Consider the following 25,890-nt stretch of genomic DNA (forward strand, 5'->3'; position numbering starts at 1 on the left):
TCTTAATCTACCTTGTAGAGCTTTATGGTCTGACTTCTCTTGCCACCTTCGGCCCCCTTTGCCTGAGGATAACATTCTTGACGAATGGGATGTTGTCTTCCTCAGCATCGCCCTCGCACACAGTGGGGGCTTTATCGTGCTTAATTTCGTTTAACGCAACATGGTCCGCCGACGGCGTCGGGGGCGGACACCCTTTGCCGGATTCACACGTACACTCGCACGTACACACGGACGCTGTCTTCCACTCGGACACCCACGTGTCTCCAGGGCCACAGCCCTGGAGCTGTCTTGGGTCTCCCAGCCTGTGGGCGTTTCCACTGCAGCCAGCGGAAGGGGAGGCTCATTCCTTTAAAACCGCCTCAAGGGATCCTTGTTACTTTGGACCGCCCACAGCCCCCACCCTATAAACAGCTTAAGATCCGCTTCCTCCCAAAGTAGTATCACTCCGGTTCGAGGAGTCCCTGCGGGGTCGTGCCGGGCTTCGGTCCCATGGATCCCCCCTCCCTGTCGCGCTTGGTAGCGCCCGCTTTGTCAGCGCTCTGCGCTCGCCGGTTACCCCCCAGCTCTCGCCGGCTGGCGGCAGACAGCGTCTTCGCGTCGCAGCAGCCGCAGCAGCAGCCGCAGCATCAGCCGCTCAGTCTCGGGCTCGCCTGCCCAGCACCTTCCCCCGGGCCGCGGCGGGAAGAGAAGGAGCCCGGGAGCCTCCGCTCGGACGCCCCAGACAGTCTCCTCGACTCGCCCGCGTCGGCGAGGCTCGCGGGTGGGTTGGGTGCGCCAGGGGCCGCGGCGGCGGCGGCAGCGGCGGGGGTGGCGGCGGCGGCGGCGGCGCCCGGCATGTATCAGAGCCCGCGGCGGCTCTGCTCCGCCCTGCTGCAGAGGGACGCGCCCGGCCTGCGCCGCCCGCCCGGCCCGCCGCCGCGCCGCCGCTCGCCCGCGCCCGCCGCCGCCCCGCGCCTCGCTTCCCCCCGGCTCCTGGCGGCGGCCTCGGCGGCCCGCGGCGTCGCGAGGTCGTGCTCCCGAACAGGTGAGTGCGCGGCGGTTCCGGGCGGAGAACGCGGCGGCGGCCAACGCGCGGCCGCCACCTGGAGACGGCGCGGAATGAATGGGAAGCCGGGGGCCGCCGGGCGGTGGGGTCGGACCGGGAAGCGGGTCCCCCTCTCCCTGAGCCGCTGTCTCCGCTTCCCGTTGCGGATCTGCCCTCGCCTTCCCTTGCCTGGGGCTTGCACCGCGTCCGGTAAGAACCGGAACCCCGCGGGGGCTTCTAGTTTGATCCTTACCGTTCGATGCCGTGCTTTTTGTATTTCTCGCTCTTGACCTGTAAGTTTTCCCCTTCCGAGGCCGCAGGTTATTTGTGTTTTGTTTCTAATCGCACTAATGATGGAACATTTTATGCAAACAAACCAACAAAAAAATCTAAAGTTACATTTATCTGATCACGTGGCCTGCATGGCTTTTAGGTTCTGAATTTTGAAAAATGTCATGTGAACAGTGTGTTATAACACGCACTGACTCTTTGGACATACATTTGAAATGTTTCGGGAGCCTTCCCGTCTTAATATTTGCGTCATTCTGCGTCCTGTATACCTGGCTTAAGATCTTGCAAAAGTGATGCCGTCTTTGCCAAGAGCCAATTTTATACGTCACGTGCCCTGGATTTCCCCTTTCTGGCCACCGAGGTTTCTGCCTGAGGACCCATTACCGCGGCCACAATTTACATACAAAGTAGTCATACTTTTCAAAATGAGGAATAAAGCTTCTCTTTCAAAACTGGCAATTTTATCACACTAAAAAAGTGTATTTTGGTTGTGCTCAAGTTTACTGCTGTTTAAGACGTCTGAGCATCTTAGACTGTAAATAACTACATTTTGCTCCAAAAATCCTGGGTTACCGGGTTTTGTTTTGTTTTGTTTTTGTTTTTTGGCCCCGCTGCGGGGCTTGCGGGATGCCCAGACCAGGGATTGAACCCAGGGCCAGGGCAGTAAAAGCCCTGAGCCCTAACCACTGGACCGCCAGGGAATTCCCAAGTTTGGGATTGACTTAAGGACAGATTGAACAGTAAAAAGAATATGTTCAGTGTGGCTTTCTTTACTGAAAGTGATCACCCAAAATGTGACGAGGGACTTCCCTGGCGGTCAAGTGGTTTAAGACTCGCTCGGCGCTTGCACCGCAGGGGACTCAGGTTCGATCCTGGCGGGGGAACTAAGATCCCACATGCCCTGCGGTGCCGCCAAAAATAAATGAATAAATAAAATAAAGTAAAATAAAATTAGGATGTTAAACTGGTTACCGGAGACTCTAAATTCTTTAGTGTTCTTAAAAAGGATGAACTTGGCAGTCATTGAGATCTTCTTTCCAGTTCTATAGGAATTTGGCACAGTGAAATAACTGTTAGAATGGTTACCACCTAATATCTGTTAGTGTTTTTTCTTTTTTATAAAGTATTTTTTAGATAAATTTATTTATTTATTTACTTATTTATGGCTGCGTTGGGTCTTCGTTGCTGCGCATGGGCTTTCTCTGGTTGCGGCGAGCAGGGGCTACTCTTCGTTGCGGTGCGCGGGCTTCTCATTGCGGTGGCTTCTCTTGTTGCGGAGCACGGGCTCTAGACGCGCGGGCTTCAGTAGTTGTGGCACGTGGGCTCAGTAGTTGTGGCTCGCGGGCTTAGTTGCTCCACAGCATGTGGGATCTTCCCGGACCAGGGCTCGAACCCGTGTGCCCTGCATTGGCAGGCGGATTCTTAACCACTGCACCCCCAGGGAAGGTCAGTGTTTTTTCTTGCTGGAAATTTTCAAGAGGAACATTGCTAGGTTTGAGGTGGGAGAAGGGGTGAAAGAAAACCAATTGGGGTCTTCCTAGCCGTCTCTCCTATCTTAACCTTTCACCTTAAATTTCCTCCAGGCCCCTCGGGGCAGTTAGTCTGTAGGCTCATCTTGGGAGTACAGATAGCTTGCGTAACACACATACAGAGAGCTGTGCTGTTGGCTGAGGAAGAAAGGCCAGAACATTTGGAATCTTAGGCTTTGGACCCAGAAGGGTGTTTAATGAACTTTCTGGAAGTCCCCTGAAGTCTCAGAAGGAAATTGCAAGATTTTATGGTAGTTAAACTATTGTAAACTATTATAGACAGTTACTACTACAAGATCTAGGCAATTTTCTGGCTTCTGCGCAGTTTTCGCTTCAGCTGCTTGTCGGAAGACACTCTTGACTGCATTCATCAGTTCATCGCTTGATCACTCATTCATTCAGAAACTTACAGTCTGTCTCACTCTGTAGGTGCTTTATTATGGGAGGTAAAAGAACGTGAGACTTAGCCTGCCACTAAGGAGTTTAGTGCCCAGTAAGAGAGGTGAGTTTTGCACAAAGACATACATGACTGTTTAATGACATCAAACACCTTTTATTCTTAGTCTGTTACAATTAAAGGTTTGCAAATGGCACAAGGGTGCCAGAGAGCGCAAAGTCCCTTTTAGCAGTGGTGATCTTTCTCGGCTTCAAAACGTGGTTGGCATTTGAGCTGGGCCTTGAAGTGCAGTTTAGGATGGAAAGAGATTAAAACACTTTGCTTGGGAAAAGCCAGGAGCAAAGTGGAAGCATGAAGCATGGATGTGGCAGGGTGAGAGAAGAGATGCCTTGCAAAACGTTTCCCAAAGAGCCTCAGAACCAGCATTAGGCGCTTTTTAAATAAATGCGGATTCATAGATCCTACTGTAGACTTACTAAACCGAATCGTTACAGGTGGGCCCCAGATTCCACATTACTTAACAAAATAACAACAATAATAAAAACCAGATTATTCTTACAGGCCCCGGGGTTTAGACATCTGGCTAGAGAAACCTTCAGGGAACTGAAGCTACTCTTCCCTCCAGCACCTTTTTGCGGGAGGATGGGTAATAAGGCCTCACACTTGACCCCGTTTGATAATCAGTTCCTTCCTAACTTACGCCCCTTGGCAATCAGAGGTCACTGGAAAGATGAGTGCAGCCCCTTTGCAGTCATCAAATGCTGGGTTATTAGAATTTAAAGGGGGACCTAGCAGTGTCTTGCTACCTTTTCTCGTGGAAGGACAGCAGCCCCCATAAAGAAGCAACAGTTGCCACAGTTACTGTACTGGATGACTACTGGTCCGGTGTCGTCTGTAGGTTTATAAACGCCTTCCTCCTCAGCTAATGAAGAGTTGGCTGAATTACTGTTCTCAGTCACTGGAACATGTTGCTTTTTTTCTTGGTACAATTTTAAAAGCAAATACCGGCTCATTTGAGGAGGCGGCTTTATTTATTAGTATGTCCCTTAACGATGTGAGTAAGCTGCTTATGAGAGAGAAGAAATGCAAAAGCTTGTAATTATCAAGCTTCTACAGAAATAAATTGCTTTCTTTGTAGGAGAACCCAAGGTATTGTTTTCCTGTAGCATTTAATGGTAAGAGCTTAAATACAGTGAGTTATTGGGGGCTTTTGAATTAGTAACCATGGCTCCAGACTCACATTCAACACACTTGTATGAACATCTGCAAATCATTTAACTTCGCTTGCTGGACTTTGCCTAGGGGAAAAAAAATTAATAAGATAAATCGGTATCAATTGATCCACAAGTATTACTGAAACACAGTACGCTTAAAAGGCCAAATATTTTATTGCTTCTCATGACTAATTGCAGCAGAGATTGAGAAGAAAGACATGAGTGCGGCTAGATTTGTTGGAAAAAAACTTTGCTTTGAATGCGAGAAAGGAGGGTGAGAGAAGACCATGTGCCGGAAGAAGGTGGCAGGTGTGGGAAGAGCGATGAACACCCTGGGAAAAGGGGTGCTTGAGAATCATCTGCGTCTTTTCACCTGTTCTACTTGAGTCAATTTTTCCTGAGAATCCTGGCTATGTTGTGTTTAACAAGTGCCCCAGGTGATTCTCTCTGGAAAGCCTGGGGAGTATTTTTATAAGCTCCACTCCTAGAGGTACTTACTCCTCCTGGAAAGTTTGGGAAACCCGCAGAGAATTCTGGAAGAGTGTTATGAGCATTGAGCTTGGGGCCTAAGACAATTCAGGAGACGCCTGAGCAAGAATGTTTACCTGAGCAAAAGCGAGCTTCAAGAAGAGGAAAGAACTGGTGTATTTGTGAAAGTTCAGTGAGACAGAACTTGACACTGACATTGTAACAAGAGTGTACAATTTATAGAGTAGGTAGGTGGATAAATATGTACTCTGTAGGTTCCTGTGATGGGATGTTTGCTAAAAGAGGAGAGGCAAGTATATTCAGGTTCTTGGAAGGAGGAGGGAGACTCAGCATATATATTTATTGTTAGGAGTCTCTCTAATCAGGATTCATAGGACCTTGATAACCACTTGAATGGTTATCACACTTGATGAATACTTAGCAATTCAAGGTTGATGTGCATTTTTCTTTTAGGTGGTTCATGCTGAATTTTATTTGGAAATTTTTCATATAGTTTTCTTCTTTTTTGAATTTTTTAATTTTATTTATTTTTTTATACAGCAGGTTCTTATTAGTTGTCCATTTTATACATATTAGTGTATACGTGTCAATCCCAATCTCCCAGTTCATCCCACCACCACCCCGCCACTTTCCCCCTTGGTGTCCATTCGTTTGTTCTCTACATCTGTGTCTCTATTTCTGCCCCGCAAACCGGTTCATCTGTACCATTTTTCTAGGTTCCACATATATGCGTTAATATATGATATTTGTTTTTCTCTTTCTGACTTACTTCACTCTGTATGACAGTCCCTAGATCCATCCATGTCTCTACAAATGACCCAATTTCGTTCCTTTTTATGGCTGAGTAATATTCCATTGTATATATGTACCACATCTTCTTTATCCATTCATCTGTCAATGGGCATTTAGGTTGCTTCCATGTCCTGGCTATTGTAAATAGAGCTGCAATGAACATTGTGGTACATGACTCTTTTTGAATTATGGTTTTCTCAGGGTATATGCCCAGTAGTGGGATTGCTGGGTCCTATGGTAGTTCTATTTTTAGTTTTTTAAGGAACCTCCATACTGTTCTCCACAGTGGCTGTATCAATTTACATTCGGACCAACAGTGCAAGAGGGTTCCCTTTTCTCCACACTCTCTCCAGCATTTGTTATTTGTAGACTTTTTAATGGTGGCCATTCTGACTGGTGTGAGGTGGTACCTCATTGTAGTTTTGATTTGCATTTCTCTAATAATTAGTGATGCTGAGCAGCTTTTCATCATGATAGTTTTTAATTACACAAGTAACACATGCCCATTAATAAAAATATTTTCCCTGAGAACTTAAATGTCTTTGTCAGTACTGGTTATCTCCAGAAGTTTAGGATTGTTTGTCCTTGGTGTTCAAAAGTTCTGTCAGGATAAATATCTCAGCGTCAGGTGAGCCCATTCAGTCTAAGGACATCCCATGCTTTGGCACAGGAAGATTTTCTATTATTTCTTGGGTTATTGTATCATATTCATCACTATGTCACCCCCCTTCTCATGTTGTTAAAAAGTCCCGTTGGACAGATTGTTGTCCATATGGACCCACCCTCTGTGGCTCCTCTCATTTTTTCAAGTCTTTATCTCTATTTCATGAGATTTTCTGGACGTGTCTATTTTGCAGTCGTTTACAATTTCTGGACATTTTCTAGTTCTCCACTCCTTTTTTCACAGAAGCCTAGTCTTACATTGTGTCCTATGTAGTTGTGAATATATGTAGCTATGGGTGCACGTTTCTCCGGCAGGCCTCTCCTCCGGGGAGAGCAGTTTGCACGCCCTGTAGGTGGGGAGGGTAGGTGGGGGGGCAGTTTGCACGCCCTGTAGGTGGGGAGGTTGGGTTGGGGGGCAGTTTGCACGCCCTGTAGGTGGGGAGGTTGGGTGGGGGGGCAGTTTGCACGCCCTGTAGGTGGGGAGGTTGGGTGGGGGGGCAGTTTGCACGCCCTGTAGGTGGGGAGGTTGGGTGGGGGGGCAGTTTGCACGCCCTGTAGGTGGGGAGGTTGGGTGGGGGGCAGCCAGGCCTCCTGTAGAGCCCCTGAGCGGGCCAGCAGGCTCCCTCCTGTGTCCTCTGCTGCTTAGCTCGCCCGCTCCAGCCCACACTTCACAAATATCCCTGAGGTCCAGGGTTAGCGCCTGGTCTGCTCTGCTGCCCTTCACGTCCATCGCCCTTGGGAGCCCTTCCACGGCCTGTCCCCCCTTCCCTGAAGCCTCCTCTCCAGCTGGCAGAAGCCACCCTCTTCTGTCTGTGAGAGGGGGGAAGTGGCGGAACTACCCGCTGTGTCAAGTGCCGTTCCTGAAAGAGTGACCCTGACAATCGCCTCTCTGCCTCCCCTGTCCTTGTCTTTGTGGACTCAGCTGGGGGTTTCGTCAGCGCTCCCTTGGGAAGAGCCATATTTAATTTACCTTTGGTAGCTTGTACTGCATTTTCCTCCACTCTGCGTTCTCTGTTCATTCAAACCTGTCTGTCTGTGCCTTCCTGGAATTTTTCCAAATTTGTGGCCCATTGGTGGCATCCTTTCTTGTTTTACCATGTTATTGTTTCAGTCTTTAAAACATTTTGCCTACTTGTACCTTACTCCTGAAAGCTCTTAGGAAGGAGAGTAATGTATGTTCAGCCTCACGCCCGATGACCTAGTCATTGTACACGACTTACCGATTCCCATTTTAAAAATGACTCGTTGGACTAGAGATTTTTATTTTTTTAATTTTTTTTTAAAACATCTTTATTGGAGTATAATTGCTTTACAATAGTGTGTTAGTTTCTGCTTTATAACAAAGTGAATCAGCTATACATATACATATGTCCCCATATCCCCTCCCTCTTGCGTCTCCCTCCCACCCTCCCTATCCCACCACCCCTCTAGGAGGTCACAAAGCACAGAGCTGATCTCCCTGTGCTATGCGGCTGCTTCCCACTAGCCATCTGTTTTACATTTGGTAGTGTATATATGTCCATGCCACGCTCTCACTTTGTCCCAGCGTACCCTTCCCACTCCCCGTGTCCTCAATGGACTAGAGATTTTAAAACTGACAGTTTCACTTCAGATTTTAAAAGATGATTCTTTTCCTACATGTGTCATAATTATTCAAGCAAGGCTATGGAAATTTATATGTGAATTGTTTTCCCCTGTTTTAAATGACTGCGTCTTTCATTGGTTTTGTGAAGTATGTACAAACTATATAATTCATTTCAATATAACCTAGAGCAGGGGTGTGCAAATTTTTTTATAGAGAGCCAGCTAGTAAATATTTTAGGATTTATAGACCAAATATCTGTTACAGCTGTTCAACTCTGCTGCTGTAGTGTGGAAGCAGCCACAGACAATATATAAACCTTATTTACGGACATTGAAGTTTGAATTTCATGTGATTTTCACATCATGAAATACTATTAGTTTTTTTTCAACCATTTAAAAATGTAGAAGATCACAGGCAGCCCAAACACAGGGCACTGGCCGGATGTGGCTCACGGGCTGTAGTGTGTGGACCTCTGATCTAGAGGGGAAAATATCAACCAAATAGTCCTCTTGGCTCCATACTCCATACTTCCATTCATAGCTGTAAACCTGGCCCGCTTCTTGAGTATCCGGGAATGTTAGTGATGGGCATCAGGTAGTAACACAGACCTGATGTCTTAGTGGAGAGCTGCTGTCCCAACAGATTCTTTTCGTTTCTGCCTTTTCAGTTTCACTTCAGAGCATTATGCTAGAAAAGCCCGGCTTGTGGCAATGCTTGGCCAGCCCACTAACAATCGAGCACCAATTTTAACAGGTTAACCTCAGCGTTCACTGTGGAGGGGTTTCTTTCTCCCTTAGCCATATTTCCTAGATGAATCGGGCGTGACTGAAGGTACAGCTTAGCCTTGTCCGGAAGACACTTGGGCGTTCCTGTCTGTGACTGCTGCCTAGCAGAGGTCGTTGGGATTGTCACACTGTGTCTAGGATCTTGTATTTTTAGACACGCTAGGTTGAGAGCCGTGACCTTCGCTTGATATCTCTAGGAATGCCATGTGGGTCATTACACCGCTTTGTACACTTTGTGCTGTGCCAGCGTGCGCACCGTGACGGCGGTGACGTCCTCGTGACGTCCTGGGCAGAGGGAGGAGGTGGAATTCGACCTCTTGATTCCGTGCTCCATCCCGTTGGCCTGACTCTGGAGCAGCACTGTCAGGGATGCTGGTGAGCTGTGGTCCAAGGTGCAGGCAGCCACCCCTGGGGCCCGACCCTTTGCCAGTTGCGCAATCCTGAGAAAACCAGGTGATCACTTAACCTCAGTCTCCGTGTTTACAAAAGTAGACAAACACAATACCTACTTTGCTGGATGGTTGGAAAGAGTAATGAAAATACATGCAAGGGGTATGGCACATGCTGGGCTCTCAAATGGTAAAAGTAGCTTCTCTTTAAACCCAGAAAGTGAGCTTCACTAACAGTAACAAAATAGCTAACATTTAGCTCCCCTTTCGAAGGTGCTGGGTACAGCTAGTTTAATTCAGCGGCCGGTAAGCCAGTGAAGTAGGTCACAGTGATCCCCAGATGAAGAAAGTGAGCCACAGGTAAATACCTTGGTCACGATCTGATTAGTAAAGGAGGAACTGGGATTTGAAACGAGGCAGCCTAACCCGAGTCCATGTGTTTAAGACCGTTTTGCCTCGCTAAGAAAAGTGAAAGCTTTCGCCGTAAGGCTTTCCCACGCTTAGAATCTGGTCTCTAGGACCCAGGAAATGTAATGTACTAAAGTCCACACTGCGTCACAGAATTTGAAGGTGGTTGTGTGCATTTACCAGGTAGACCTGCTGGGGACGTGTTGCACTGTTTTGAGTTTCGGTGTTCTAGCAGCTGATGGGTACATAAACACAAAGAGAGGGCCCTGACTACAGTCTCACAAAATTCCAAAAAGATAGAGTACGTTTAATAGTGACTCAGGACAAGTCACTCCTGAGCCTCATCTATAAAAGAGCCAAGGGGTTCTTGAGAGGGTAACAGGTGTCTCAGCAAGTACAAGTGCCTAGTGCACCATTAAGTGCTCTACCAACGTAAGGCAGTTCTTCTGCCAGTGTTCGACAGGGATCCTTAATTAACACTTTGCTGCCACTTGCCGTCCTTTCTTTTATCAACGTTTTTAAAGTGCTAGGCTGGGTACCGGGTACCAGGGGAAGTGGTAATCAAGGCAGATGTAGTCCCTATTCCTCATAGAACTAATGAGTGAAGGACAGGGATTGTAGTTCAAATGTCAAGGGTGATTTAAGTAAGAGAAGAAGGCCACGTGTAAGAAAAAGGGAGCCACTGCGGCTTGCTCCATGAAGCTGGGAGGTGGGGGCCTGTGCATCTTTGACTTCTAAAGTAAATACGAACTATACCACATATCCAGCACCCAGGCTGTTTTAGGTCGACGGTTATCTTGTGACTGTTTTGAAGGTGGCCGCGTGTGTTCAGGAAGCTGCTCTAAGGAGCCCAGGAAAAGCTAGCTGCTGAGTTAGCCGTCTGAACTTTCCGAGGTGGTTCAGCACGCGGCCAGTAGGTGGCAGCACAGGCTCGCTGTTGAGCCATGCCTTCCCGTGACGTCTGTGCTTTACACTTCTGGGTACTTTACGCTTGGAGGTTTCCGAGGGCCCAAGGCTGGTCAGCTCCAGCAGCTTCTCAGGCGTGGACCCAGAGAATCCTGGCTTTTCTTCAGTTTTTGCTTTTTAACCAGCATTTTTGCCAAGCCATCGTTTCAGGAGACTAAGCTCAGACTAGTTGTGAGAAATTATTAACAGACTGAACGGTTTGGGCAGACTCTAGAAGAAGCAGTTGCTGGGTAAGTAGAGAAACGTTACGTGGAGAGAGGTCTTTCTGCTGTGATTTCTGAGTGCTGTTAGGGCTGCTTGGGGTGGTCGGCCCAGTCAGTTTAGGTCTCAACTGTTCGGGTTCTCATCCAGCCTTCTAGTTACGGATTGAAGGTGTTGTCATTAAACCCTGATCATTTCCCTCTGATGGCTGGCACTCTTAGGAACTTATATGGTGGTCTGCCTGTTGCTTTAGAGTTGCTTTAGTAATCAGTAGTGTGAAGAGTAAATGTATTCTGTATTTTGGTAATTAGCCCACTTTTGCTTTATTAGGAAAATAAAGGGATGACAAAATGGGGGAAGTTTACATACCGCTGCTGTATTTCTGGAACCTAAATAATCTGAATTCTCTGGCAGACCTTTAAAGGCTATTATAAGGGTAAGAAGAGTTATTCCTATAAAGTAAAATAGCAGTGACGTATTTATTCATCGTCATCATATCGTCACGGAATGCAGGCATCCAGTTCTCGGTGTATATGGAAATATGCTTATAGGATTGGGAAATGGCAAGAGATGGGAGTGGTGCAGCTAAATGAGAAATAAAGGCATGAGAAGTAAAGCTGTTGTCACCTGCCTTTTGCCTGTATAAATTACATCATGTGCATTACATTGAAATGATGGCTGATACTTTCTCTAGTAAAGTGGCTGGAAAAAAAATGAATTTGGGGCAAAAACCGAATATAATATGGGGTCAAATAAATAACACTCCAAACACATGTAAAATTGGACCCAGAAGCCAGTATGAGTGCCACATAAAAGTTCAGTAGAGGTTTTGTCAAGATTTCATGCTTTCCAGTATCTTAGCAACCACCTGGATGAATTGTTTGTGCTGCCTTGCCTCAGGAAAGTGGCTTTCCATGTTGCTGTTCTGAACCTTTGACGATCGTTTTACAGCCCTGAATGGCAACCCCTATTAAGGTATAAAACTTCAGCAGAAAGGCAAGCAATTTTGGAATTGGACTTGTATTTATGTGTGAAAAAATTTTTTAAACGGTCGCTACTCTAAAAGAAACAATGACTTTTTTAAAACAGGTGAGAGAATTGTTACTAAGTTATCCCTCCTTGTAAAAGGGGCATAATCAGAGTGGCTACCTCCTAGGAATGTAGTGAGAATTACTTAATTTGCCAGTGGTGCATAGTAAGCATTCAGCAGTCATTAGCTGTCATGGGCATCTTCCTCAGGATGGGGGAGGGGCAGAAGGGTGTCGCATGCTCTTCGGCTTTCCTTTGTTCTCAAATTTAAATAACTTGCCTTACCCCCTTGCAGTTCTTGGGTGGCTCTGAGCCTTGCTACAACGGTGTTACAAGTGCAAAAATAGCATGTGAAGTCTCCATGGTGTCCACTTTGAGTTATTAATTCCCTAGCACTTCCTTTGAACTGATGTCTGTATGTTACCAGAAAGTTTTAGGAAATAAAGCCTTGAAAAATAACTGAGTAAGCCCGTATGTTCTTAGGATAAAAGCCGAAAAGAAGAACTGAAGACAGGAAGAAATGAATTGGGACTTCCCCAGATCCCTTCTGATTTGGTTCAGTAACCTGACTTGATGAGAAGAATATTTTTGAGTTATGGAAAATCCAGGTTGGAGCTTAGAAATATGAGGACAGAGGTCAGGGAAGCTTGTCCGTGCTTTGGAGACAGTACTAGTCTCTACAGTGCCGTGGAGACAGCCTAGCAGCAGTGACCTCTCCCACCTTTCGTGATCAGATGCTCTGTCAGTTTGAGAAAAATTCAGATACGTGCTCTGTGTGAATGACAGACATGTCTACTTTCTGTTATTTCCTTTCACCTTTTTTAGTTCTCATTTTCTCCCCAGGGATTGCTTTGCTTGTATCCCCTGGAACGGGATGTCTGCACTCAGGTGACGGTGGGTCTACAAGAGACAGTCTCACCTGTTGTTCTCTGGACCCCTTCGCATTCACGGTGGGTCTACAAGAGACAGTCTCACCTGTTGTTCTCTGGACCCCTTCGCATTCTTAAAAAATACGGAGGGTCCCACAGAATTTTGTTTATGTGGGTTAATATATAACATAATTAGTATGACCTATGTTTATATATCATGTTAGAAAGTAAGACGAGAATTTTTAAATGTTTATCACGTCATTTAATAGTAAAATCAGTGTTAACGTAAGTAACACCTTTGAACTGTTTTCCAAGACAAAAAGAAAGTTAGTGAAAGAGTGGCATTGTTTGACGTTTTTGGGAATCTCTTTAAAGTCTGGCTTAATAGGAGACAGCTGTATTCTCATATCTGCTTCTCCATTCAATCTGTTGTGATATAGTTTGGTTAAAATATATGAAGAAAATTCAGTCTCTCACAGATAATATACTTGGAAAAACGTATTTTAATAGATAATTGTGGATAAGTCTTATAATTGTGGATAGTCTTTTTTTGTGGTAGTCTTTATGTTAATATGTAGTTATTTGCGACGTGGAATCTGATACCATATATATCAGTGAACTTTTGGTATTGGTTATTTGGGAAATGTTGTTTAACTGGGTTATGCAGATCTTCCAAGTGTTACACAATATAGAAATAACTGTAGCTACTGTCACCACCAATCTTGTCAGAAACGTTTTTTAAGTACTGGGGACTTGTCAGGCTCCTGATGGCAGATACGTTTTCCAGAATTGTCTCTGGGAAATCTTCCTAGTGGGCTGTCAGTTGTTTTCCTTAAAGGGACAGGCTGACTTCTTCTTACATTTTAGTGGATAAGTGTCTGCCTAGTGTCCATATGTGATGAACTGTAGTTTGTCGGTTTTTCGAGGTGAAATGGTGTTCCACGAAGACAGGGACGAGTTCATTTTGCAGCTCAGACGCTCACCCGAGCTCTTTTCCTTAAGGCAGTGTATTTTGTGTGCAGCATAAGTGTTTCTGTGGACTCTCCATTTTGTCACATATTAAAGATCTGTCATCGAGGCTCCACATTGAACAGGGATACTTACTACTGCCTCACTAAGGGACATTTTAAAGTAAAACAGGCACTTTTAAATAAACCCTGAGTGATGGGGAAGAGCACAGTGGCCACTAGTGGAGCCCGGGGCCGCTCGGTGCCTGAGATGCGCTGACCGGGCAGCGGTTTCACCACGGCTGTGCGGAGAACAGGCACCCAGACAGAGAAAACGTGAGGCACGTGCGGTCTCAGCGTCATGAAAACCTTGGCCATGCGTGGCTCCGAGAGTCTCAGACACCCCGGTGGCCCGTGAACCACGCCCCAAGCTGCTGCTGGAGCAGTGCCTCATCAGTGGGTCGGAAACCAGATGTAGTCGGGTCACGGCCAGCATTTTTTTAAAAAGACATGGAATACACCAGAAAATGGCCCAGATGGCATGCAGAAAAAAGCTGTTCTGTGAACCTCCTTTTAGATATCTATGTATGCCGTGTGCGCGTGCTGAGTTGTGTGTAGAATGTGTCCGTTTCAATTTTTATACTTATTGGCTAAATATAACTTGTGTTATACATGTAAATATATAAATACTCATGTGTATTTATTATATATGTTTACATAGCATCATGTAAAAACGACAGTTTTAACTGAAAGCGTTCATTGCCACAGAAGTACCTTATCTGCTGGGGCATGACAAGGCATCAGGACCTCCTAAGGTCCCACAAAACAATCAAACAAAATTCCTTAAGAAGTAATGTTATATTTTACCAAAATGTTTTAGATTTATGTTTCTATCCTCACAATAACCCCGGACATATAAAGATGTAAAATAGACATTTGTAGCATGGGAAAAAAGCAGGTGGATGGTAGCATTAACTAAATAAGTGATTAGCTCATGGCAGACAGCAAGTGGAAAAACAGCCGTCCACATCGCTAATTATCTCCGTATCTACACCTCTATATGTATAGTAAGTGAAACGTGAATTCAGGCTGATGTCTCTGACTCCAGCTCAGTATCATGGGATTCCTTCTTTTTTTTTTTTTAATTATCTTATTTATTTTATTTTTGGCTGCGTTGGGTCTTCATAGCTGCACACAGGTTTTCTCTAGTTGTGGCGAGCAGGGGCTACTCTTCGTTTTAGTGCGCGGGCTTCTCATTGTGGTGGCTTCTCTTGTTGCGGAGCACGGGCTCTAGGCACGCGGGCTTCAGTAGTTGTGGCGCACAGGCTTAGAAGTTGTGGCTCGCGGGCTCTAGAGTGCAGGCTCAGTAGTTGTGGCGCACGGGCTTAGTTGCTCCGCATCATGTGGGATCTTCCCGGACCAGGGCTCGAACCTGTGTCCCCTGCATTGGCAGGCGGATTCTTAATCACTGTGCCACGAGGCAAGTCCCTGCATACATATTCCTGAATGAACTGAAGTTCACTTAGGTAAATACCTAGGGACATGAATTCTATGCGCATTTTAAAAACTGCCAAATTGTCTTCCAGAGTGGCTATACGTGGAAAGCAGTAAGTGGGAATTTGTGAAGGATTGCTACTTCTTATTTAAATATTTGATAGACTCACCAGCAAAGCCATCAGGGCCTGGGCCTTTCTTTTGGGCAGATTTTAACTTAATTTAGTACCTTTGTTGCCCTAGTTGAATACTTCCATGGAGCTGAGGGGGAGGGGTGGGACCAGCCCCAGCAGGACCTGGCACAGGCTAGCACTGTCCTTAACTGAAGTTCAATAGCTTTCGTGAATAAAAGCTTCTCAGTTCGTTGTATGCCTTTGGTCTGCATCCAAAGCACTGAAATGGCTGGGTTTGACACTCTCGTCCGGGTTGATAATCGCACGGGCTTAGTTGCTCCACGGCACGTGGGATCTTCCGGACCAGGGCTTGAACCCGTGTCCCCTGCATTGGCGGGTAGATTCTTAACCACTGCGCCACCAGGGAAGTCCGATTGGAAACTTTTTTGACTACTGTTTCACAAGCCACATCTAAGTCATCAGCAAAACTTGTCGGCTTCGACTTTGGATGTGTTCAGAATCCAAGCGCTCTAACTGCTACCACTTCTCCTAGCTACCACTGTCTTGCCTGGATTATTGTAACTGTACCCTAATGGGTTTCCTATGTCTGCCCTTCTTTCCCTACAGTGTGGTATATTTTTAATAATCAGCCAGTGAGATTTTTTTTTTAATATGAATCAGATTCTCTCTCCTGCTTTGAATTCTCCAGTGGCTTCCTATCTCGGATAAAGGCTCAAGTCCATAGAATGGCCTCCCAGGGCCTACACAGTCTGCTCCCCTGTCCTTACTGCCTCATGGACCTTATCTTCTGTTCATTCTCTAAGTCACTCTGTAACCCTCTTGCTGTTCAGCAGCCTTGCCAAGCATGTTCCTTCCTCGGGGCTTTTGCATTCACCATTCCCTCTGCCCAGAATGTTCTTGGATTTCTCTAAGACTGGTTTCCTTATGACAGATTTCTGTACCCTTTAGTGAGACTTCTTGAGCATCCTGTATAAATTAGCAACTTCCCTTCCCTAGCATTCCCTGTCTCCCCTTTCTCCTTTTTATTTTGCTCCAAAGCACTTTTCACCATATGACAAAATGTCTTATCGCCTTGTTTGTCTCTCCCCCGTACAAAATAAGCCCCATAGCCAATAAGGAGAGAGATTTTAGTCTGTTCAATGATGTATCTCCTGTGGACCAGAGTGGTGTCTGTGTGAGAGAGCAAGGCAGGGGATTATGGTGGCCACCTACCAAGGAAGTGATGTAGTCAGGAATGAGAGCTGAATATCTTGAGTCCTTTTTTGAAGTCTTTGATTACTCTTACCCATCCTGATGGTTTTAGCCCTTACTGTACCCTAGCCCATTCCACATAGCATGCATTCACTTTTTCTCTTGTTAATTTATGTATATATTAATCTTTAACCAGACACTTCTTGAGAGAAAAGATGAGCTCATATTTTATAGGTATGGAGCGCTCTTCCCGAAGTTCAGAGGAATAAGAATGTAAAATCAGCATACTGCAGACACATGGTTCCTGCGGATTGCAGGGTTAGATTAGATTGTGGAGATTAGTTTTGCCCGTGCCCACTGGCCCAGAGAGTGATCTGCAGGGCTGGGCAGAATGCAGAGTGCCCAGCGGGAGCAGAGCCTTGCTGTCTAAGAGGAGGGTGGAACCATCTTCCAGGACCACGTGTCTCTGTCCTGACGCCTTGCTCTCTATGCAAGCAGCTGATTGGTTAATCAGCTTCCCAGGTACTTTGGTATCAGAAGGCATGTCCTAGGCTGGCTTCGTTATTAAACAGGGTATTCAGGCTTGCATCTGTCCATCAAGGGGACCGTCTTAGGGTTTCCTGTAAGATCTAAGGAGGAGAGACAGGACTATAGTAAATATGCCCTGAAATTCCCCTCTGCCCAGTCTCTTAGTTGAAATTTTGCCCAATTCTCTTTCTTGGGTAAATGAATCTAGTGAAACAAGAGCAAAAGGTCTATGTCAGTAAAACTTTTGAAAAGACAACCTTTAATGCATTCCAGAGTAGTGTTATTACACCCGACAGAAATTGTCCATTTGGGGACTCAAATCTGAGGGGAATAAAAGTCATTCTGAATAACATACACAAGTTTTCTTAATAGAGATGTGTGTGCCCTCTAGTAGAAATACTATTTTGAAATTGCTACCTGTTCTAACCTAGATGCATTTTCCAAATAATCTTAAAGAAATCATGGTCACTTAACAAGCCTTGCCAGCAGCTCTGGAGAGAGGCACAGCTGAATGGTGGTAGAGCTCGGACTGGAACTGATGCTTTGATACCCACGATGCAGTACATCCTTCCTCTTGCTGCAAAGCTTTGTCCTTTGATGGTAAATTTAATTTTTGAAAACCACCAAAAGTCACAAATAAGGTGAATGACAAGATTGAATAATCCACTATTGGTCCAAAATGAGCCGGCTTTAACAAGAATGTTTTCCTTGAATGTTGTAGCTAATAGCCTATAAATACATTTCTAAGACCAAACCAAAAAAGGACCACAGGGAATGATGAAATTAGAATATCCAGTTTGCTTCATCTCACATCTACACAACAGTCTCAGAATAAGAATTCTAATACTACCATTACTAATTATGATCACTGAAGACAATTTTTTTTACGTTTTTTATTTTGATAAAGCCCAGATTATCAATGTTTTGTGTCGTGGATTGTGTTTTTTTGGAGTTTTTTTTTTTTTTTTTTTTTTTTTTTTTGCCGCACCATGCACGGCTTACGGGAATCTTAGTTCCCCGACCAGGGATCGAACCCATGCTCCCTGCAGTGGAAGCGCAGAGTCCTAACCACTGGACCGCCAGGGAAGTCCCTAAAAACAATTAAACAATTTTTAATTGAATATGCTTGCTTCTTTCTGGTCCCTGCTTCCCTCCACCCCCATGCTTTTTTGGGGTGTACTAAATCTTCATTGGGTCATTATCAGATCACATAGCCATTGTATATTGTACTCTGTCTTTTAACCTCATTTAGACTTGATTTTCTAAGTAGCTATATGTTTAATATAGTACCACCAGTTCTTAAATCAGTGTCTCTGGTCATTTTGGTCTAAATCTTGTTCTCTAGTTCCAGGGGTGGCAAAAGACCTTTCTGAAAAGGGCAGGATAGTAAACATTTAGGCTTTGAGGGCCAAAAACAATCCTGTCACGTACTGTGTGTGTGTGTGTGTGTGTGTGTGTGTGTAACATCTCTTTAAAACCGTTCTTTGCTTGAGGACTGTACTAAAATACATCTGGCTGCAGTTTGCCATCCCCTACTCTAGTAGTTTCTGGAAGAAGTGCTCCTGGCATCAGTATTCCAGTTTTGCTGGGTATAAAATCCTTGTATCCTCATATACTGACGAGCCATATATATACAGTTTGACATATATTTCAAATGGCGTAACTTCATTTTCTTCTGGTGTAAAACATTGCAGTTGAAGTCCGGCGATACTCTAATTGTCCTTGTAAGTCACTTGCTGTTTTTGCCTAGAGCCCAAGGGATTTTTTCTTTTTCTTTACAGCCCAGTTGGTGTTGGTCATTCTGGGTTGATATTCTCAGGTATGTGTGTCCATGATACATGTTTTTTTAACCTCATAATTTTTTCCTTTTAAACCATTCACTTTATTTTTTCCAGCTTTATTGAGGTATAATTAACAAATAAAAATTGTGTGTATTTAAGGTAAACCACACGATATTTTGATATTTGTAAACGTTGTGAAATAATTACCTCAGTCAAGCTAATTAACATCTCACTCACGTAGTTACCCTGTGTGTTTGAGGGAGTGGGGACGTGAGTTCACTTTAGATCTCCTCTCTTAGAGGATTTCAAGTATGGAATACACTATTGTTAACTGTAGTCACCATGCTGTACATTAAACCTCCAGAACTTAATTCATCCTGCATGATTGAAACTTTGTACTCCTAAAAGTTTTCTCAATTTATAGTTTTTAGTATTTGTTTCATTTCCTGGCATTGGTTTTCCTGCTACAAGAACCCCTGTTTATCCATATGTTGCATCTTCGCTTAAAATTAGTACATAATGTTTGCCACTGTCTCTTGAATGCTTTATCTCCTCATTTCTTTTTGTTATGTTTTTTGTTACTAATTCTTTGTGTTGCCTCACTTCTGAGTTTTCTAATTTAGGCTATTCTGTCATTGTCTTATCTTTCAGCTCATTTTGCAATAGGATATAATTTTGATTGGCTTTCTCGCCATATCTTTCTGGCACACTTTTATTGTCTGAACAGGCGTTAACCTGTTCCTCATTCACTTCATGTGAAGGTTTTTCTAAGTTTTTAGAAAGAAGTGTGGCTCAGCATAGTTTTTCTGGCTTCACGTGACTCCTCAAACCTTCGACTCCTGTTGGACACTGTTACCCTCTTTTTCACATTCATTTTCACATGGTACTTGCTTTTTATCACAGCAGCTACCCCAGAACTCAGCTTGGCAAGGATATGATGTCATTAAAAGGATGTAGAGCAGTCCTGTTGAAAGTGAACTGCATCAAGCTGGTCATTTACCTAGAGCCTGACGAATGTCACATACTGGAGCCCCTGTGAATTTGCTGTGATGCCCTGTGACAGTGTGGTCTACCGTTAGGGTGGTGCTGACACTGCTGATCTGGAAACCACACTTGAGAAACCAGTAGGACTTTTTTTTTTAATTTATTTTATTTTTTGGCTGTGTTGGGTCTTCCGGCGGGCTCTCTGTAGTTGCGGCGAGCGTGGGCTACTCTTCATTGCGGCGCGCGGGCTTCTCATTGCAGTGGCTTCTCTCGCCGCAGAGCACGGGCTCTAGGCGTGCGGGCTTCAGTAGTTGCAGCACGTGGGCTCAGTAGTTGTGTCTCACAGGCTCAGCAGTTGTGGCGCACGGGCTTAGTTGCTCCGCAGCATGTGGGATCTTCCCAGACCAGGGCTCGAACCCATGTCCCCTGCGTTGGCAGGTGGATTCTTAACCACTGTGCCACCAGGGAAGTCCCCCAGTAGGACTTTTTACTGCCTTTTATTTATTTATTTAATTTTTTTTATTTGTGTCTGTTAGTTTCTGCTTTATAACAAAGTGGATCAGCTATACACATACATATATCCCCATATCCCCTCCCTCTTGCGTCTCCCTCCCACCCTCCCTACCCCACCCCTCTAGGTGGTCACAAATCACCAAGCTGATCTCCCAATCTCCCATAGCTGAGCTATGCAGCTGCTTCCCACTAGCTATCTGTTTTACATTTGGTAGTGTATATATGTCCATGCCACTCTCTCACTTCGTCCCAGCTTACCCTTCCCCCTCCCCATGTCCTCAAGTCCATTCTCTACGTCTGCGTCTTTATTCCTGTCCTGCCCCTAGGTTCATCAGAATCTTTTTTTTTCTTCTTCTTTTTTTTAAATTCCATATATATGTGTTAGCATACGGTATTTGTTTTTCTCTTTCTGACTTACTTCACTCTGTATGACAGACTCTAGGTCCATCCACCTCACTACAGATAACTCAATTTCGTTTCATTTTGTGGCTGAGTAATATTTTTACTGCCTTAAAAAAAACCCAAAAATCTAGAAGTACAGAAGAAAGATTTTCAGAGTTGTACTGCCAGCCAAGAAGAAAATTCCTCTGGACCCATGCACTCAGATAGGCAAACAAATTTATTAAAAGGAATTTAAAATATTCAAATCAAACAGTTTCGGAACAGGTGTGTGCGTGTGTTCATGCATGTGCGTTTGTGAGAAGAACAGGCTTGCTGGCAGTTGCACGTGCACAGAAATGTATGTTGGGAAAACTGGTGTGTTTCTTTGCCTTAATCTAGCTTTCTTGTTGGGGAACTACTTTTGAGTTGATGAAAAGGAACGATAGAAAGCATGATTGCATGCTTGTTAACCCTTGGTGGTGAACACTTGAATCTGCTTTTGTGACCTGCTACAGATGCAATCAGCTTGCCAAATAATACGTTTTATGAAGGAAACTTTGTGTCCTTCAAGAGGAGGCAAGGACTTGGACGGGGCAGGGAAATCCAGGTTCCTCCATTACCAGGAACCACGCACGGAATCAGGTGGTTCCAGGTAAAACCTGCCCCTAATTCACACTATAATGAAGAGGAAACAAGGCTGACCTTTAAAAGAGCAATCAGCTACTCACAAGTGAGGTGACGGCCACAGCTCTCCTCAGGCTGACTTGTTGAAGGTTGTGCTCTAGTCTCCTTAGTGAGTTATTGTCGAGTTAGATAAAAATAGGAAGCCCTACGAAGTGCACTGACGGTGCTTCCCTCACCTCCCCTCGCCCTTTCTCCTCCCGGGATCCCAGAAAATGGGGCCAACTGCCTCTGCCCCCAGCCCCTTTTCTGATTTGTTAAAAATCTGGCAGTCGATATTAGATTACAGACCGTCCTGCTCAGTGGTGTTCAGTGTCCCACAGAAAGCCAGGTCCCTGGTGTACAGTTAACATGTACGAGAAGCAGGATATGGCTTGAATCCAGCCGTTTCTCGCCACAGCAGAGGGATCTGTACAGGTGACATGGCTAGGGTAACAGCCTCCTCTAACCGAACCTGTTCTCCAGGATTAACTGGGCTTTCTGATACCTGGCTCTGGACACACTGGTCTTCACGTCCTCACTTCAAATGCACAGAAAAAGGAATACGGAGTTTGTTCAGCCATGCTTTCATGAGACTGTGTCTATAAATTACAAAGACAGATCCTAGGTTAGAAGAAGCCATAAAGATCGAGGTATCTCAACAGTGGTATTTCAAGTACCCGCCCCTAAGAGAAAGCTAGAACCCGGAAACTCCTTTAGTCCGCCCTGTAGAACGCGAACGTGGCGATAGAACGCGAACGTGGCGACGTCGCCCTAAACTGAGCTCCCGGCTTCTGTGGACAGTTAAGTGCCTTACCTTCCGGCTGAGCCGAGCGGGAGGAGGAGGAGGAGGAGGCGGGCGAGTGACTGTGCTTTCCTTCCCCGCAGCGTGTCCCATGGGCAACGGCACGAGCAGGCTCTACAGCGCTCTCACCAAGACCCTCGACGGCAGCCCCGCCGCCCAGCACCCGGAGTATCTGGTGGCGCCCGACCCGGAACAGCTGGAGCCCATCGACCCTAAAGAGCTCCTTGAGGAGTGCAGGGCCGTCCTGCACACCCGGCCTCCCCGCTTCCAGAGGGGTTTCGTGGATCTGAGGGCCGACGGCCCCAGTAGTAGCCACGCGCCTATCCGGGTCATGCAGTGGAACATCCTCGCCCAAGGTACGCCTGCCTGCGCCGTGACCGCCTTCCGCGCCGCCCGCCCCGCCGCCTGCGCGCAGGGAGAGAGGGGCGGGCGGCCGGGGGAGCTCCCGCGCGGGGAGGTCAGGAAGGGGAGTCGCCTGGCTTTCACGGCCCAGTCCAGCGGCTCGGCTCGGGACGTACTCCTTACCCTCCACGTGTGCAGACTTTCCGTGTTCGGGGAAAGCGTCTGCTTCCCGGCATGTGCTTCCTGTCTCTTGTCAGCCCATAAGCTTTCATCAGTTGTGTCCCGCTTTGAGTCCACAGCACTAAGATAGCACGTGGCAGGGGGAAACTGAGTCTACCGAACGGGTGACCCTGAGCCTTCTGCGGGGAGTGGGGGCTGTGTAGGGGTGGTGCTGAGTCGGGGCACTCCTGAGGCCAGGTTCTCATCCACACGCCTCTTCGTAACTTGAGGCCAGAGATGTTGCTTCAGTTCTCTGTGCTTTAAGATGTTACTTTGTACGGTAGAAGGGACTCCTTTCCTGGGTCTGCTCAGTTAAAAAGCAGGTGTGTCAGTCAACTTTATTGCCGATCATGTCGCAGTTGAAATTTTAAGAAGAAACCAGGGTCACCATTTTTTCTGGAAAAGAAGGGCATACTCCCTGACTTTCCAGTCTTTGATTCATTTGTTTTTTCCAGGTGTAGGAAAAAGCTGCCCATTTTAAATGGGTGTCACTTACTCTAAGTGGTGTCTATAAAGGCCTGGTATGGCTTATTATAAGTCAGTGTTGAAATCACTCTATAGAGTTAAATGTATTTACTTCATCTGGCATAGTTTAGATCTCTTGGACGCCAGAGAACACTGTCTAAAGCTAAAACTTAAGATCTTGTGTCCTAGAATATAGTGACAAGAAATAGTTTTAATACGAAAGGATCAGTTAGTTGCTTGCTTCATCTGGATGGTAAGAGGTTATTCAGTTTGGTAGGTCGTTGCGGTAAGAGAAGAACCACCCAGAGCATCTGAAGCAGGGGAAGCACTCTGAAGGTCTTGGGTAGCGTCAAACCTAAGGAGACTCGCAGGTACTTAGTAGCGGCTCTTAGTAGCTGACCACTGACCGCCTTTTTTCTTTCAGCTCTTGGAGAAGGCAAAGACAACTTTGTACAGTGCCCTCTGGAAGCACTCAAGTGGGAAGAGAGGAAATGTCTCATCCTAGAAGAAATCCTAGCCTACCAGCCCGACATACTATGCCTGCAAGAGGTGGACCACTACTTTGACACCTTCCGCCCCCTCCTCGGTAGACTGGGCTATCAGGGCACGTTTCTCCCCAAGCCCTGGTCACCTTGTCTGGACGTGGAACACAACAACGGACCAGATGGCTGTGCCTTGTTTTTTCTCCAAAACCGATTCAAGCTCGTCAACAGTGCCAACATCAGGCTGACGGCCATGACGTTGAAAACCAACCAGGTGGCCATTGCCCAGACCCTAGAGTGCAAGGAGTCCAGCCGGCGGTTCTGCATCGCCGTCACCCACCTGAAGGCTCGCACGGGCTGGGAGCGATTTCGATCAGCTCAAGGCTGTGACCTTCTGCAGAACCTGCAGAACATCACCCAGGGAGCCAAGATTCCCCTCATCGTTTGTGGGGACTTCAACGCAGAGCCGACAGAGGAGGTGTACAGACACTTCGCGTCCTCCAGCCTCAACCTGAACAGCGCCTACAAGCTGCTGAGCGCGGACGGGCAGTCGGAACCTCCGTACACGACCTGGAAGATCCGGACCTCGGGCGAGAGCCGGCACACCCTGGATTATATCTGGTATTCCAAGCGTGCGCTCAGTGTGAGGTCAGCCCTGGCTCTGCTCACCGAGGAACAGATTGGACCCAACCGACTACCGTCCTTCAACTACCCTTCAGACCACCTGTCCCTAGTGTGTGACTTTAGCTTTAACGAGGAACCCTGATGGACATTTATAAATGCTTGTCTGTGTCTCTTTAGTCACAAGTCTTAACCAGGGACGTTCCAGGAAGCTGAAATAAGATAAGAGGTTGACTGAGGAAGGCTCCCCAGTTCCTCTCACTTCACTTTCCATCTTTCCAGCATGCCCTTGGGGAAGGAACCCCATTTGCTCACAAACCTTCTCCATTAAAACCTACAGCGAAAAAGGTGTTTGCACTCCAGTTTCGGTTTGTATTGTTTTCTTTCCCTTAGCATTAATTACATTTTGATCATTTAAGGGCATTATACGTGGCTTTGTTTGGAAGCTTTTTCAGTTTGAGGATCCTGTATTAAAAGACTTGCTTGACTCCCCTGTAATTAACAAGTATGCAGGAACAACTTCTCTAGACAACATTTCAAGTTATTTATTTGTGGTTTTTTAAAAATATCAACAAGTTATGCATGGCAATATTTATTTTTTTTATATCTTCGTGTAAAATTAAGTAAATAAATTATAGCATTATGAACATTTAAAAACCATGCAAAACATGAGTTATAGAGTAATTTATAGTAATCTTCTTAAAGCGTTAAAGATGTTCTTACTTGAGGTCTAATAAAATAGTAGTGTACAAAGGAACTGTTTAGGCTGGAGGGGTTTTTGTTTGCTATTTAAGTGGAAATAATCAGTTCTTGATACATTCTTCACAAATCCTTGCTGTGCCTCCGTGTCCCCCATTATTATGTTTCTTGAAGAAACTCCATTTCTGGTTTTCCATCAGAATGCTATCAGTGTACATTTACGGTCACTCAAAAGTGTCATTATATGTATTGAATATGCTTTGCACAATAGGTTGTTTAGGAGCTGATATGTGGCAGTGGCTAAGTCAGTGGGACCTTCTTTTCAGAGATGGGAAACTATTTCTAGCCTGTTAATGAGGCTTGTCGTTGAGATTTACTAAAATAGCCAGGTGACTGGTTTAAAACAACTAGAAAGCAGAATATAGAGTTAGAAAGATAACCTGGAATTCTCTTCCCTCAGAAATAAAAGTGGTAAAGATAACAGGTGAAACCCCTTCCTAACAAAAAATCCCCAAAAATAGCCCATTGGTAATAAATAGATAGATATTTTAACCCCTGAGTTGTAAATATTTAAGATCAATAAATAAATGGTCTTTTAAAGCTAATGTTTTCATATCTTGTCTTTTCAATGCAAAGAGAATCTGAGAATAGACTGGATCTTTTAATCCTGTTAATGCGGTGCCCACACAGTCCTTTCCACTCACACCTTCATTTCTAAACCGGACAAAGGTGGATCTGTAGTTGCACGTTGAAGGCATCTGTGCTATGCTTATGAGGTATCGCTCGGTGACGGGGTTGGAGTCCCCAAAGTCGTTCCTCCAGACATTTCTGCATTGGAACCACTTTTGAGACAAATGAAGTTTGCAGTATATTGTATACACGAAATCGTGGGGCTACCTGGAGGGAATGGCGGTCGGGAAGAACATCTGTACCAATTGTCATCTGGCTCAGGTCTTAGCATGACTAATCCATATGTTGTTGAGAAGCAAAATACTGATTCGTACAGCAGGCGT

General features: G+C 45.6%; 1 protein-coding gene across 2 annotated transcripts; it reads left to right on the plus strand.

Moving 5' to 3' along the window:
• Nucleotides 1–418: 418 nt before the first annotated feature.
• Nucleotides 419–25,482, plus strand: NOCT (nocturnin). Of its 2 annotated transcripts, XM_082462184.1 has the most exons (4): nt 433–1,024; nt 18,707–18,744; nt 22,133–22,405; nt 23,500–25,482. In XM_082462184.1, exons 3-4 carry the CDS (start codon nt 22,141–22,143, stop codon nt 24,321–24,323), a joined length of 1,089 nt encoding a protein of 362 aa, XP_082318310.1. In that variant the 5' UTR covers nt 433–1,024; nt 18,707–18,744; nt 22,133–22,140; the 3' UTR covers nt 24,324–25,482. The 2 variants fall into 2 exon arrangements, with proteins under 2 accessions (XP_082318309.1, XP_082318310.1); XM_082462183.1 differs by lacking the exon at nt 18,707–18,744 and having other exon boundaries at nt 419–1,024.
• Nucleotides 25,483–25,890: the final 408 nt, after the last annotated feature.

Source organism: Balaenoptera physalus (genome assembly GCF_965194825.1).
Source record: "Balaenoptera physalus genome assembly, chromosome: 5".
Taxonomy (NCBI): domain Eukaryota; kingdom Metazoa; phylum Chordata; class Mammalia; order Artiodactyla; family Balaenopteridae; genus Balaenoptera; species Balaenoptera physalus.

Coding starts and splice junctions, on each gene's coding strand:
- NOCT (XM_082462183.1), top strand. CDS start 490: ATGGATCCCCCCTCCCTGTCGCGCTTGGTAGCGCCCGCTTTGTCAGCG. Junction 1,025..22,132: donor GAGGTCGTGCTCCCGAACAG/GTGAGTGCGCGG, acceptor CCTTCCCCGCAG/CGTGTCCCATGGGCAACGGC. Junction 22,406..23,499: donor GTGGAACATCCTCGCCCAAG/GTACGCCTGCCT, acceptor TTTTTCTTTCAG/CTCTTGGAGAAGGCAAAGAC.